The sequence below is a fragment of the Solenopsis invicta genome, chromosome 6 (assembly GCF_016802725.1).
Source record: "Solenopsis invicta isolate M01_SB chromosome 6, UNIL_Sinv_3.0, whole genome shotgun sequence".
NCBI lineage: Eukaryota > Metazoa > Arthropoda > Insecta > Hymenoptera > Formicidae > Solenopsis > Solenopsis invicta.
In genome coordinates this window covers 4,106,580-4,123,157 of record NC_052669.1, presented here as the reverse complement: position 1 = coordinate 4,123,157, position 16,578 = coordinate 4,106,580, and the positions used below count along the sequence as shown (strand labels likewise).

The window sequence follows — 16,578 nt, the reverse complement described above, 5'->3', positions numbered from 1 at the left end:
AAAATGATTGAATATTTATTGAGTCACTATTCTTTTGCCTCGATACAGATGTTGGTATGGTCCTGTGGACCACTACGATCAAGTGACGAGTATTTTATAGATTGCGAGTTATGAACAATGCGATTAATAAGGTTTATACGGCGCAACTCATAAACGTTCAAGGTATTATATATAATGAGAAAATTTTAAACATTTGTACTTAACCATTGATAAAGCATTGGTATCATAATTTGTAAAACTGTAAAAAATAAATGCTGCAAAATTTGTTTATTTTTTTCCATTTTGCATATAAGGTTTTATACAATAATTGTTTAATTATATGATTGTAGAATTATATGATCTTGTTTCATCTACATCAATTCCAACAATACTTGGAATCTTGTTTTATTATTTGTAATCATAGTCCATGAAATCATTTGTGTGACATCCGTATAAAAATAATTTTTAGATAAGATAATAATTAAGGTTTACTGCTCTTTCTCTTAAGAAGTTGTTTCTTTTTAAGAATGAGTTGTTTACAACTACAAAATATGTTTGATGTTTGAAAATGATCAAATTGACTTTAACTATTTGATGTGATTTTTAAATTATTTTAAACCAATTGATGACATGTACTTTTTATATATAGAATTAAATTAAAATATTTGATAAATACAATATAACTTGTATTTTACGATGCAATACAATTTTTTTATTTTTAAAATTATTTACGATTTTCACTAATACAATTTTAAAATTTTTATATTTCTCTACGTACCTGTATTAACAAGAAAATGTATACATATACGTATTTTAAGTAAACAGTGTTTTACTTATTTTGATATTCAAAATTAGTTTGCGTGCTTATTGAAACAATGCTATGTTTCTTTTGCTCTGATTGCTGATTTCACCGTGTCGAACTTAACCATAGCCTGCACGCCATTTTTCTTAAAGATTACGATGCGTTGAACCTGCCCGCTGGGTGCGCTGATAGTGTGTAATACTTCCACAGTGATAGGGTATATTGGATTCATTATTGTGTAGAGGAGGACGTGGTTCGGTTTAATATTGTTTTTACTTTTTGGACTGGCTTTTCGGTTTATAATTGTCTTCTCTTTTTCGAATGGCTCATTTCCATACCCGCCATATTCATGATTTCTGTGTCCAGGGCACGTATTACAAAATTCTTCGGGATGGATTTGGATCAGATTTTTCATCAGAATTATTCTGTTTTTCCTAAAAAAACACAATAGAAATTTAGGGAATAATTGAATAATTCCTGAATTCATTTTGAACAGTTTTATAATACGTACCCAGGTTCCTCGAGTCCCTGCCTCTTGGTAAGCGAATCATCTCCGCTGAATACCATCTTTCGTTGTAATTTGAGCGATGCATTTGAAACAAAGCATTCGTGATTCCTATGTCCAGAAAACATATTATAGAATTCTTTGGAATGGATTTGGATTAAACTTTGATTGGAATTATTCTTTTTTTTTTATAAAAAAAACACAATAGAAATTTAGGGAATAATTGAATAATTCCTGAATTCATTTTGAACAGTTTTATAATACGTACCCAGGTTTTTCGAGTCCCTGCCTCTTGGTAAGCGAATCATCTCCGCTGAATACCATCTTCCGTTGTATATATACCGGGCAATACGTTTGAAACGGAGCAATCGGCGCTACACGACGACAATGATGACGACGTCAACGTCGACGATGACAATGACACGAACGTGTTGCGTATATATCGCCCGCGGTATTTCTAATATCGTGCAGATGATCTCTCATACACGCGGACGAAGAAGGGGGGAAGATGAGAAAATAATAATTGGTAGGATGCGACGAAAATAAACGCGCAAAAGCGGTTTAAAGAAAACTACAATGTATACATATATAGCAGCAATAATAACAACATATATATTTAAAGATAATTATTAATATTACATATGTGCAACAATATATTCTCATTAAATTATTGAAAATTTGCCTGTATTATTTTGTACAGTAGCATGCATCCTTTGTGTTTTGTAATATCCAGTCGAGGCTTGATCCTACTCTTGTAAAAACAGTCGCCCTAGGAGCATTGTCGCATACATTCACACTCGGAATAATTCCTATAATATATATGCAATGTATGCATATAGATATATATACATATATGTACACACAAAATATACATATTCATATTTGTTAGTGATATATTTTTTTAATTGTAAAAATTTTCAGTTTATATAATTTTTGCACTAATCACAAAGTACATATGTATATAATCAATGAAATCAATAAATTTAACATTTAAAGTCAAATAAACTACTAATTTTTCTTAGTCTTTTAATGTTTGCTGCAGTTTTAAAAATAGATTAATTTTAAATAATTACGTGTTTTTAATATATAATGTACGTAAATATGCAGCTACTTTGAATATTAAATTAATTTCTGATTGTTAGTCTTAGTTTGAGAAAAGATCATATTTACCAATCAGATCGTAAATTCCGAGGTATGATCGATATTGCACAGAAGATCCGACATCATTCTATAAATATGCAACATTGTTACGATACATAATTAAGTATAACTTATTTTTGATAAATTCTTTGTTTTTAAATTAAGTTAGATAAATTTACTTTAATTTAAATTTATAAAAATTTACTTAAAAAATAATGTTTTGTAATGTTATTATAATATATAGCTATCTAGTAGTCGTAATATGACCTGTATAATTCACTTACTTCGCACACCAAAGAATTTGTATTCACAATCCCGATGCATCCGTAATTATCATTTAAATGTATTGGATTTATTCCTGATTTAATACACTCATTACGTCCCAGAATAGGAAGTCCTAGTTTTCGAGGTCTACACGTTTGAGTATCGACGTTATCTTTGTGCTTGGTCCATCCTACTAGAGTTCCAACTTGACCGAGATAAGTTGATCCTGAAATTTGGAGAAAAAGTTTCAGATATAGTCCTATAACTTATCGTTATCAAAAGTATAATAGATATAGATTTATGCTATGAATTATGAGAATATAAATAAACCTGGATTGGGTAAGCATATCGGAGATATTCTTTTCTCGAATTTAGTTGGGCGACTCAAACGAACTAAAGCTAGATCGTGAACATTTGATGCCGGATTAAATTCTGGATGCAAATTGATACTTTCAACACTGTTGTTTACTGACGAGATATCAAAAGTACATCGATCATATCCTCCTAACGATATTTTTATTTGCGGTGCTGTTTCTCTGCCAAAAATTAATTGTACAGAATATATTACAATTAAAGTCTTTCCTGTTAATACTAACATACAATTATGTTTAAAAATAATATTGAAGATTTTAGTTTATACTAACCCAATAAGTTGACTTGCTGCTGTTAAGACATAACGATCATTTATCAATACTCCACTAACTAGAAATTTGGATCTTACGTGAATATTTGCAAGCCAAGGAAATTCATGTGATTCTGTATATTCACCACCCACTAACCGTGCTGCGTTACGATTTGATCGGCCGCATACTATAGGTATATAAAATATTGAAAATTTAAAACCTTGATAAAATATTTTATATTAAATATGTGTATAAAAATTGAGAGAAAAATTATAAAACAAAATTTATACAAATATAAAGAAAAATATTTTTAATAAAATAATGTTTAGCACACAATTAGGATCATTAATAATGCATTCAACGGTTAAATTTCTAAACAATAATATTTTATAAACATATATATATATATATATATATATTTATGTTTTACATAATTTATTTTTTATATGCTTGTTAATATAATAAAGTCCAATTATTTTATCTTACAAAAACATGTAAAGGAAGGATTGTGTATTATGAATTATTTTCTTGTAAATGCGGGCGCACGTTTCTTGTACGTAAGAAAATGCTATGAAACTTTCGAGAGAAAGTAGTTACAAATTCAAATATCCAATTTTGTATGATAAAAAGTAGACGGAAAATGATTCAAAGATGACAAGCAAGATTAAATTTAATAATAATTAAGGTTTATAATAATCAATAATATTCCATTATACAATTATTCTTTTAATTGTAATTATTATTTAAAACATAAATATGTACTACTTCTTGAATAATATAATAATTTAGAACATTATTTATTTATAAAATTATTTAAATTAAATGTAGAACGTTTAAATTTTTATAACTTTTAATAATTTTTTATTTATTGTTTATTTACACTAATTACTTAATTATGTATAGTACGCTTAAGTCTTAACTATTTTATTTATGTTTTTTTTTTATTTGTTTTTCTCATAGTTTTCAAAATAAAATCGATTTGCAGCGTAAACTGACATACCTAACCTAACCTGTCAAATAAGGCAATAAAATCTATGTAGAATAGAATAAAATGCACATTAGGAGATCTATCTCTTTTAAGTTAATAACGTAATCTAATCTTTACATATTATCACGCTACATGTTCCGTCTTGCGGAGCAGCACAAGATACTTGTAAATTAACAAAAAACATTAAAGTGAAAGGCTTCTAAGAATCCTCTTATACATTAACTTGTATTTTGCATAATTTGTGTCAAAGGCAAAGAAAAAGAAAATTAATATTAGTCAGTTTGGGGTCATAGTTTTGCTTTTTTTCACGAAAAGTTTACTTATTGCAGAAATTTAAACAATTCACTGCTGTATCTGATAAAAGACACTTTCCAGTTTGTATTCATACCTTTTAAATTTTATTTTTAGTTTTTAAAATACAATTTAGAAATAAAAAGTGGTCTGTCGGTATTAATGACCTTGTTCTCAACGTATATATTATTAATATTACTTACAGCAACCACCGCAGGTTCGGAACCTTCCAAAAACCAAATCCAAAATGCCACGTTCATGTCTCATTTCAGTCTGATTATTGACCTATCCAACAAATACATTTGCAAATTTTTATACATTCTAATGTTTTTTGATATAATTTACAATGAGTAGTAACTTCCGCGTGAATAAGTAATAATATTATAATTGTTAATAAATATCTCTGTACTGAAAATGGTCCAAACCATAAGACGGAAACGTTGTTAATTTTTATTGAATAATAAAATTATATTTTACACACGAACGCACATCTCGTATTGGCTTTTTATTGGCATTGTCTTTGTACAAATAATTTCTGATTTTTCTAAATTTTTTTTAGAAACTAAAACTGCAGAAAAAATAATAAATAGTAATTTTATGCAAAATAGAAATATAGCAATATTGAGATAAAAAAATATTTATCAGTTGTGTCAAACGTACAGTTGATAGAAATATGTAAAAGTACTACTGCGGCAAAACAAAAAAAAAACACGCAAAATTTATATGCAGATGCTTACGGCTGCATCGATGACGCGTTCATTGCAATCAGTTCCTCCAAAATTCACCAACAAAATACAAATGAGGTATCTGACATAGTCTTGCAGCTTCATGACTTTTCTGTCTGTAGTCGAGGCGATACTGGTCTCACTTAAATAACTGGTTTGTGTCGTATAGCGGGACCATCGCCCGCATCCTGGGACACTCTCAAGAATGTAAACTCAATATATCCCATACGTTCACGTTTATGCTCAAGCTTGTCGATTCTACTGTGGTATTCATTTCGTTTTTTATATTTCATTTTGGCCGGTGAAGCCGATTGGTAACCGGTTCGCCGGTCCCGTTAGACGTTTCTCAGCATCGCAATGTCAATGTGTCATTTAATATCAATGAAATTTATTTGATACTTTTGACATTTGAAAATTTGCGAATATATTTTTAAGCAACGAAATTTTAGCAACAAATAATGCAAATTAAACGTTTACAATAACTTTCATACTACTACTTAATAATATATTTTTTATTAAAATTTGTAATTATTATAATTATTTTGTAAATATAATTGAAATTTTTAGCTATCTGATATTGTTAAAAATATTTCTTTTACAAATACTGTAATAAATATATGTAAAATATCTGGAAATCAGATACATGATTGTTCTATTCCATACAATATGTAAAATATTTTTCTATTACATTAATGTAAATATATATATACATATATTTTTTTTGATGATTGCATATCGTGTAAAATACAAAAATTGTCATTTTTAAAATAATATCTATTTGTCTTGTATTATTTACTTTTAATAAAATTGGCAGCAATATGTAATAATGTAAAAGAATCATTACAAATCGCCAAATATGATAAATTGCATTCTAAGAAATATATAGGTAAAACAGCATTTAATCTAATTTATGCAAATGTTTATTACATTTTTTTATGAAGTATTACAACATTAAACATTTTTTTTAAAAGGGTATGACACTAGTAGCTTAAATCTATAATCTTAATCTCACTATTGTTAATTTCCTTGGCAACAGAATTAAGTATTCAGCCTTTGGCTATTTTTTCGATAATAGTAAAAGATATTATATCGTAAATGTTGTATTGTATAGTATTATTTCTGCAAATATGTTTGACAATATAACAAATACTGTAGTGACATCGTAACATTTTATCTATTCGTAATTTTATAATATTGTCTCTATTTGTTTACTTATTGCTGCTGTATTGTTGAACAAACAAGAGGTTGTGTACACTAATAAATATAATAAAGTATTAGAAAACTATATCATATGAAAATTCAGATTGTGTGTTTGAGCAATTTAAGTTTATTAATTTTACATCTGACGGCGCAACTTCAAAAATTTAGAAAATATGTAAATTATAAATTATGCATAAAGAAACTGTGACGAAAATGTCATATACATCCTGAGGTACATAGCATGAGAATTCAAAAGTCTTATACGTACATAAAAATCATCTTGTTCTTTTTATTATTTTTCCCATTAAGAATTGTCGTAAATAATAATCAATTATGTTCACAGAAACAGCCGTCCTTTGAATTTTTTAAAATCCAATCCATGTACCGTGTAACTCTTGTATATACACCTGGGTAACCAGGTCTTGCGCATCCGTTACCCCAGGACACCACACCGATAATTTCGTATTTTTTATCTTCGCGCTCTGTTATCAAGGGTCCACCACTGTCTCCCTATAATGCAAAAAATTCCTCTTATTGCTCGCACATCTGATTCAGAATATTATTAAATTTTATTCTAAAAGTCGTGCATGTAAAAAATGTTTAAACCTAAAATGTAGTAATATTTAATGTAATAAATTCTTTAAATTAAATGCACTTCTTCTGCATGTATTAATAATATTTGTTATATATATTTTTTAATTTTTTTATTTACATTTTTCAATTTTTAATTTTTAATTTATTGCATATAAATATTGTGGTGAGCATTACCTGGCATGAATCTTTTTCTCCTTCAAGATAACCCGCGCATAACATATTGTCTGAAATCATTCGAGCACTGTAGCTGGTATTACGACAATCCTGAAGACTCATGACTGGAACTTCAACTTCCTGGAGAAGACAGGACGGTTTGCCATCCTCTTTTAATGTACCCCAACCTGACACGATTGCCTTTTCTCCTACGTATTCGTTATCTAAAAAGTAATTCTGTATTATGAAAAATAATTAATTGAGACGACTAATTGCGGCAATAATAATAATTCTATAAGAATAATTAGCAAATTGTTTTTGACGTTTTTTCTGGATAATCTTGATTAAATTTAAATATATATATTTTTATAATATTTATATATTGGCGTAAATTTAATTAAAAGTAACCAACATTGTAGTAAAATAGAATTACAAAAAACTCGCTAAAAGAAAAATTTTGGTGTATAAATTTATTATTATTATACGCCTTATTATTGCGAATATGCTACATGCCAGTAAACAGGGCATGTAAGTGTACCATGTCATGTCGCGTTAACGAATTCAGGAAAGATTATTGCATGCATTCGAAATGCAAATTCAAGTCCTCGATTTCAGAGAAATCTTCAATATTACGCAGTTATATGTGCGTCGCGACAGTGCATTACAACTGAGAATAGGTACCCGTATATTGACTAATTTATGACTCTGCTATCGCGTAATCGTCGCATAATAAACATGACGGCTAGTTGCAGTTCGCGCAATATTATTCAATTTTATGTTTTATGGAAAATCACACTAGCCAAAATTAATAATCGCAAATATTATATTATTGTAATATCGATCAGATCTGAAATTGAGTGTCAAAAGTGAATATCGATAATGCATTCGACATATTAATAGTCTTATAATGGGCACGTGCTTTTAGTAAAATGTACTACAACTTCATTTATCACACGTAAAAAGAAATTAACCATGAAGCATGTTATAATATGTAAAAAAATGTGTGTTGTTTGTTCATTATAAAAGTTAATTTTTTTAATATATACATATATGCATACATATATATACAAAAATATTTTTAATTATAACTGATAAAATTTTTAATCATAAAAATTATAAATTTAAATTATAATTTTTATCATTAAAATTGTTATTTTATTACGTCGTTAAATATATTCACATAATGGTAATTTGATTTTCATAAAAATATTTTTACCAGACTTTGTTATTATCATCTTATCACACCCTCATGAAAAGAAGAAAGAATGCACTTACCCAATATTGTCGGTAAGCATATTGGCCGTATCGTATCACTTAATGGTACCCTTTCATTAAGGCGAAGCAGAGCAATATCATTTTCAAAATTTAGGAAGCTAAAATCACCCGTCATAACGCGTACCACATATCTAGTTTCCGGTCCTTTCTCCGTACATCTATCGTGCTCCCCAAAAGTAACCTTGATCATGAACCACATGAATCTGAAAATAAGACTAGAAGAACTGATCACATTCGTCTGGCGAATAAAATTGCAATGGGGAAACTTAGTTAAAATAAATGAATTCTACAGTAAGAGAAAGTTCTTTAATTCAATTTATTTAGTAATAATTAAATTATTCTTTTATTGACTTAATTCGTAAGATCTAAAATTTCTACATCAGTCATAATCTTTGAAATTTAAACTGTTTTTAATGACTTATTTAAAAAAAATGTTATATTACTAATAAATTTATAAATAGTTTGTAAATTTTACGTTTAAGAAAAAATATGCAAAGAAGATAATATTTGCAATGAATGTTATATTGATCAAAACATACTTCAAACTTCTACTTTTAATGATTTTTCTTTTTTTTCTCATTTGCTATATATTAAATGTAACTAAACTTTTTAAACACGATGTTCATGTTATGTTGTTTACATTGTCAAAATACATATACATGGACAAGCAACTTTAAAATGACAGATTCTATTTACAGATAATTAAAAATGCCATTGTCAACAGTGAAATAATTTAGCATTCCTTCGTTTCGATCTAGAGGGGTTAACGGCACTAAAAGTTTTCCTTATAGCGTGACATTAATCGAGGATGCAAATATGAAGTTTGACCTGTTTGCGTATCGAGTAGATGATGCCAACAGCACGAACAGTGGCGATTTTATACGTACTTTTAATATTTCCATGACTAAAACTATTGAGAACGCGTACTTCCAATAATTTTATTTATGCCAAAAAAATAAATATACTTTTCTTGTTAAGATTTAATATTATTTTATTATTAAATAATTTTAATATTTATTTAACGGTTATTAAATTTTGTGTTTTTTATTATATCATTATATGATGCTTTTGCTAAAGTGTTACGAATATTTCAATAAAGAAAATATGTAAGCATTAACAAATAAAACTTTAAAGAAAAAAGTTACGTAGCAAAAATTAAGATTAGATTTTGATACTAATTTTATCTTTATATATATAATATTTATGAACCATACCTACCCCTTTACGCAATGTGCGGCTGTGAGGACGTAGCGATCATTTATAAGTGTACCTCCACAATAAAATTTATTCAAGTACGATAATCTAGCCATCCATGGAAACTCATTCATACTCGTCGTTTGACCTCCAACTATGCGACTTTCTTCGTTCCGTAACCCACAACCTAGATTGTAATGATCGAGGTATAATACATTTTCTCTAGGTTGTCTTTTACGATACTATTCCTTATAAAAATATAACTCAACAAGAAATGGATATTAAAGTACACACTACAATAGCAGGGCGCAGGTGAATCAGTGGAGTAAGGTGGTTTATTACCAAAAAGTCCAAAGAAATTCTTCATTTTCTGGTTGAATGTTCCGACCTAACAAATTAAAATAGATTATTTAATGATTTTTATTAAATAATGTTTCAGTAAACCTAATTAATAATTATATTTGTTTTATGAGAGACATCAATAAAAGGTATGTAAATATTTTACTTACAAATAAATTATACTTATAAAGAACAATAAATATAAATTAATGTAAAAAATTGTTAAGGTGCATTATATAATTTTGAGAAAAATTATTGTTATAATTTTTCACCCAATTTTTACGTACTTCTTTTTTCTTCGGTAGCTGTCAAAACGCTTCAAATTATAATAAGCATTTTGTTAAATCTTATACCTTGTAATTGTTTTATTAATAACTTCTAAATTGACTAATTTATTTTAAAAGCTGCTTCTATTAAGGAAATTTCCGTACATTTCAGAAAGTTTTTTAACATATCTTTTGACACACACATGTAGGAGTAATATATGCCATGCAAGGAAATTAGTTGTTTTTGAAAAAAAAAATATTCACAAGCAAAGTACGTCTTACCTGATATTCCTTCGTTGTCGCAAGCAGAATGGGTAATAAAATTAAGTAACACAAAGGCTTCATGTTCTGCGATCTGAGTAAGTAACTGTTGCTGATAATTAAACTTTCAACTTTAATAAAATTAACTTTCAACTTTAATAAAATTTTTATGAATATATTTGATTGAAAGAATTGCCACACGGGCACCGTCAGGAACGAGTCATGGACATGTCCCTGACTGAGAACGACTATCACCGGCGTCCTACGCCGACTATGGAGGACTGAGAGGTCGAAGAGGTAATTGCTATTCCGGAAGGGAAGGCGGGCACAGCCAGCCGGCCGGTACCTGACCAGTTCACGTTCATGTTCAGGGTCGAATTACGGGTGACTGTTATTGACCGTCATCAGGGCCACGAGAAATTATTATATCCAGATAGTTGTTTCGATGTTGTCACCTATATATTTTTTAATCGTCTCTGTAAATTTTTGCATCAATTAAAGTGCAAAAATAACATTTTTATATTTTGTCATTCAATGTTATAGCACTATAAGTAGTTTATTAATTATTTTAATAAAGCAACATGTAAAATAACGTTATCTTTAATACTAATTGTCTCGTTAATCTTTAAATATATTACAAACGTTTATGTATATAATGAAAGAAATTTTAATAAAAGTGTTTAGATTAATTATTCAATACATAAATATATAATTTATACATATATATATATATATATATATATATATATATATATATATAAACAATATTTTTTTCAGTATAAAATAAAAAGTATTTTTTAATAAATAATATGATAAGAAAAGATATATTCCAAAATGTGCTTCTTAAAACAATAATTTTTATGCAAATTTAATGAAAGAATTTTTGTTCAATTTTGCAATGCATCCCAACATATTGTGTGAATGTATAATGTAATAAAAGAGAGTACAGAAAGAGAAGGTATATAAAGCTCATGTTTATTTTATTATATGCGCATACGCATTCGGTGTGTCATCTGGTACCGTTTGGCAGGCACGTTTCACGAACGATTTGTTACTAATGAACACTTCGTCGACCAGTTTTGAAAGAAGAAAAGTAGTCCTATTAGTATTCTCATTAAATTCTGTTATTTTCATTTTTGACCAAAATTTATAGTGAAGATTTTGCTGATTCCTATCGCACTAATGCCGCATTACTTTTTAGAACTAGTTTTGGTTTAAGAATCAGGTTTGGCAAGCGCATCACTGTTATTATAAATCACCAATTTATATTTCTAGTAAATTATACAGGAATTTTAAAAAGAGTACAACTTTGTACATAACGACTTTTCTTTATCGTCAATATTATTAATTAAAATCACATACAGTTGTGTTGAGTTTGGCAACAGTAAGTGCATTTATTATATTTTAATATTAAATTTAAAAAGATCACATAAAAAGATTACGTATATTTAGATTTATTTAATGTTACGTATACAGGTACATTGTAGAATTACAATTTTGATTAGTAAATAAATAATGATTGTTTATAAACAGAAATATATAAAGTATAATATTAATAAGATTGTTTTACCCATGTCCACAATTTTAATTATTTTTACAAGAGTACGTAGAGTAGATTGCGTTAGCAAACTATACAGTGATCTATTGTTTAAAGTATATTTGATTTTTATGTTAACATATTTTTAATTTCTTGCGCATTTATATTATCTTATAATGCACTAGCACACGTATTACATACACATAATAGGTAATATCAGTAATTGATTAAGGTAAATTACATTACCTTCTATTATGTACAAATTACTACTTGTGCATACAAAGACGCTATTGCATGTGAAATGCATTTGCATACGTCAACTTTAGCCCGGTTTGACTGTGAACCGTTACTGGTTGCTGATTATTCCGGAAACGTTCGACCGCTATTCGTGCGGTTGAAGGTGATAGAAACGTGTGAAGCGAGCTAAGCATATATAATTGTGCTTATAATTCTATTTAAATTAGATTTTTTTACATATGTATTCCACACATTTACATAAGCAATAGCTAATTACAATAACAATGGCCTTTTTACAAGGAACTATATTTAATAAATCAATATTCAGGAAAAAATTGTACTCAGTTTCTAAATAAGTCGTTTATGAATAATAATGTAAAACTTTGACTCTGCTCGTCGCAGAGATTAATTACAACCGTAATATGTGAAATTTTATATACAAAGCGAAGGTGAAAGCAGGTCTTCAATTGGTGCATATACAGCCTTCTTTCATGTTTGCATTGATCCAATTGAGATATCGGGTTACTCTTGTGTAAACTCCGGGATAACCTGGTCTACCACAGCCTACACCCCACGATACTATACCTGTTAGATAAGTTTAACATATAAATCTTACGTGAAAATATTCCGATAGCTAAGTAGTTTCTGTGAACTGTCACATCTGTGTAAATATAAAATTATCTGGAAATATATGTAACGTGTTTACGCAATTAATAAGAAACAAAGCAAGTGTAATTACTATTAAAAAGATAGACAGAAGAAAATAAAAATAAATTTTGTCAAACTATTGAAATAGTTAGAGGAGTTGAAACATGATGAGCAATATTACAAAAAGTTTTGAATTTTTAGTAAGAAATTTGAGCATTCTACATAATTATTTTGATGTGGTTAGTTTATAAAGAAAAATTATTTTCAGATCTGTATTCTGCTAAATTTTTAGATTTTTTGAGAATTTTACAATAAAATGTAAATGTTTTACCTGCTATTTCAAGCTTATCGGCTTCTTGAACGAGAAGAGGACCGCCACTGTCTCCTTGACAAGAGTCCTGGCTACCTCGACCAGCGCAAATCATATTTTCGGTAATTCGATTTGCTCGATATTTCATTTTTCGACATTGTGTCAAACTATAAATAGGGACTTGCACTTCCTGTACTTTTGCAGGTAACATGCCTCCTTCCGAAGTACGACCCCATCCTACTACTGTCCCCTCTTTTCCCGCAGGATCGGTTCCTGCATTAACATTTTAAGAATATAATATTTAATTAAGAAAGATCATGATTGATTAGTTCAATGCTTAATACCTGGTTGCGGTAGACAAATCGGTCGAACCTTCCTTGAAAATTTCACGGACTTGCGTAATTTTAATAAGGCTACGTCATGATTGTAAGAATTCATATCGAAATTCCTATGACGTATAACAAGACTCACTGCTCTCATAATAGCAATTCCATCAGTAGTTACTTGTTGATCGTGATCACCGAGTACCACTCGAATTTTCGATCGTTTCAAACTAACATAAAAATATCAATGAAAAAGTCGTTATAATACATTATATGATATATTGTACATCTACCAAAAACATTATACGAATGAAGCACCTTTAAAATATTTCAAATTACTTAAAATATTAATTTTAAATTAAATATTTAAAATTATGTTGAAATTTCAAGATACTTAATGATTGTCGCACAATATGGCTTGTAACAATTTTTTGACACTTTTATTATATTCTATTTTATTATATTATTGTAATTATTTTTTTTTTTACATTCTAGTTTAACGATTACATTATCTATAAAATATTGAGTAGAGACATACTTCCGTACACAGTGAGCAGCAGTAATTACATAATCATTGTTAAGTAAACTAGCACCACAGTGAAAACGACCATCATACACTAGCCTCGCAATCCAAGGATACTTATACGGTGTTGTAGGACGTCCACCCACTATTCGATTCTCTTGATTAGATAAACCGCATTCTAAAATTAATATCAATATTTAAATAGAATAAAAATTTGAATTTAAAAATATTAAATTTAAACAAACAGATTAGTTATTATTTCTATGACGAAAAAAGATAATTAAAAAAAGGCTACATAGGTAGAAATGTAACAATTTAACTGTAAGTTACATATTACAGAAAAGCTTTTATATTCTATAAAATAATTAATAATCATAATAGACGATAAAACAACTAATTTTTAAAAGAAATTCTTACCGCACGTGCAGTTTCTTTGTTTTTCTTCGTCCGAATCACTAGTATCGATAATGCCGATACCGAATATTTCATCGAACAAAAACTTTCCGGTACGAGTTCGCGAATTATTCAAAGAATTTTCCTGAAAGAAAATGCAATTAACCAGTGCCATTCAAGTGCGCTCACTTTCCACTGCAAATACGACATAAACGATGAGAGAAAGTAACCATGATCGGAATAATGGGTCAAGGCCTAGCTGTTAAATTATCTTCAGCACTGACACTGACTAAATATCTCGTGCGCGCAAGCGTTGCGTGCACGTAATATTTACACACGAATTTTTTAATGTTGATTGATTATAATCGTTACTTAAAACGCACATCTTATATCTCATTAAGTGGATTGTATAACATAGCTCGTTAAATTCTGAAATTAAGAGCATTATTTAGAATTGGCAATAATTCATTAAAATTATTATCAAAATTATTCAACGTTACTTAAAACACAACCGTTATTAAAAACACACATTTTACATCTCATTCAATGGATTGCATAACATAGCTTGTTAAACTCTGAAATTAAAGCATTATTTAGAATTGACAATAATTCATAAATTATTCAACGATACTTATACAATAAATTAGAGTGAAAATATTATTTAAAAAAGAGACATTTTCTAATTATTTCTAATAATCATAAATAAATAATTAGTAATATATAATTATTATATATCGCTATAATTTAATAATTTAAATTTGATATAGAAAAGTATTTCAATATTCTTTTATTTCGTAAGTTAACTTTGTTTAGGAATCTCAAATCAGTGTACTCACTGTAGTAGAAGCTGGAGCCATCAAAATCTCTTGATGAAGCCCATAGCCTTTAATTGATATTAAATTAAAAAATGTCATAATCAGGATTAAGATCGAGAACTTGTTACAGGACACGTATAAAAGCATTTTCCCATTTATCTCGTTCACGAAATGCACAAATGTTCTGAATCACAGATGTATTTTTCCTTTCATTGATACAGCACCGTACACCACGTGTTTTGCTGGATTCCACGATTCCACTCGACGACATGCATTATATTGAGCTCGTATGAACATTCGGCCACAATTTTGTTCTCCAGCGTCGTCGAATTTTACAGAGAAGCTGCGGATTCTGGCTTCACTGAAGATCACCGTTGCTCGTGTACGCTTTCACCGTAGTTCCACAAAGAAGTCGAACTGATCGACCGAGAGCCAGCCGGTCTTTATGGTTACGAAGAAAGTTCTTCTTTCACTGTCGCACTGTTACCATCGCCCCGGTCCCATTCAGTACACGTGGCATAAACGTGAATTCTCTCAATTTGGAATCATAATGTCTGCATGTCTTTCGTTTTCATGTAAGAATGGAGAGCACGTACGTCAATGGAAGCTTTCGCCGTGTACAATATCACTTCATATATTCTCTTTTCATATTCTACGTTCTTTTTACACGCGTTAATAATTTGCTTAATCTTCTTGTTTCTCTCGAATTTTTGAAAATGAACGTTAACTAATAAATACATTTACAACTTTAAAGAAATTTTTTTTATTGAACATGAATTTCAATAGTTGATTATATAATTAACTCTGTAAGTGTAAATTATCATAATATGTTTGATGTAAAGTTTTCCAATAATAATATCTTTTTAGTTTCGATTCCTTGTCTTCTTTCTCTCGAAAATATTAGCGTTATTTAAAGCATTATTTAGAATGTATAATATCATCATAGTAACTAAGAAAACATTTTTCAATTCTGTTTGAAGTTCACAATATAAATTTATGTTAATATTTTAATTATTGGCTGATGTAAAATCTTAGTTTAGATTGATACATCGTGATTATTCGTTTGTTAAAGATAATGGGGAATAGATCATCAAAGTATGTATTATATATAAACAAAGTATATACACAATTATTCGTGACATTTTTTTTAAAGAAACATTGTAAGCTAAACTCAAAAAAATTTATTTTAAGAT

At 28.6% G+C, this 16,578-nt stretch overlaps 3 protein-coding genes across 3 annotated transcripts; all 3 read right to left on the bottom strand.

Annotated features, from left to right (window-relative positions):
* Positions 1-728: 728 nt before the first annotated feature.
* On the bottom strand, positions 729-1,663 carry LOC120358186 (polypyrimidine tract-binding protein homolog 1-like). Its single transcript, XM_039451327.1, has 3 exons — positions 1,555-1,663; positions 1,293-1,397; positions 729-1,215 (listed from the first exon to the last, which is right to left on the bottom strand). The coding sequence occupies exons 1-3, from the start codon at positions 1,608-1,610 to the stop codon at positions 858-860; spliced, it is 519 nt and encodes a 172-aa protein (XP_039307261.1). The 5' UTR covers positions 1,611-1,663; the 3' UTR covers positions 729-857.
* Positions 1,664-1,891: 228 nt separating this feature from the next.
* On the bottom strand, positions 1,892-5,652 carry LOC105193930 (vitamin K-dependent protein C). Its single transcript, XM_026130557.2, has 7 exons — positions 5,330-5,652; positions 4,796-4,877; positions 3,335-3,500; positions 3,021-3,226; positions 2,711-2,916; positions 2,457-2,514; positions 1,892-2,095 (listed from the first exon to the last, which is right to left on the bottom strand). The coding sequence occupies exons 1-7, from the start codon at positions 5,420-5,422 to the stop codon at positions 1,974-1,976; spliced, it is 933 nt and encodes a 310-aa protein (XP_025986342.1). The 5' UTR covers positions 5,423-5,652; the 3' UTR covers positions 1,892-1,973.
* Positions 5,653-6,626: 974 nt separating this feature from the next.
* LOC105193902 lies at positions 6,627-16,107 on the bottom strand. Its single transcript, XM_039450411.1, has 13 exons — positions 15,407-16,107; positions 14,595-14,715; positions 14,193-14,355; positions 13,676-13,884; positions 13,353-13,604; positions 12,838-12,958; positions 12,452-12,559; positions 10,621-10,978; positions 10,028-10,121; positions 9,758-9,920; positions 8,540-8,754; positions 7,286-7,488; positions 6,627-7,027 (listed from the first exon to the last, which is right to left on the bottom strand). Exons 1-13 carry the CDS (start codon positions 15,530-15,532, stop codon positions 6,845-6,847), a joined length of 2,316 nt encoding a protein of 771 aa, XP_039306345.1. The 5' UTR covers positions 15,533-16,107; the 3' UTR covers positions 6,627-6,844.
* Positions 16,108-16,578: the final 471 nt, after the last annotated feature.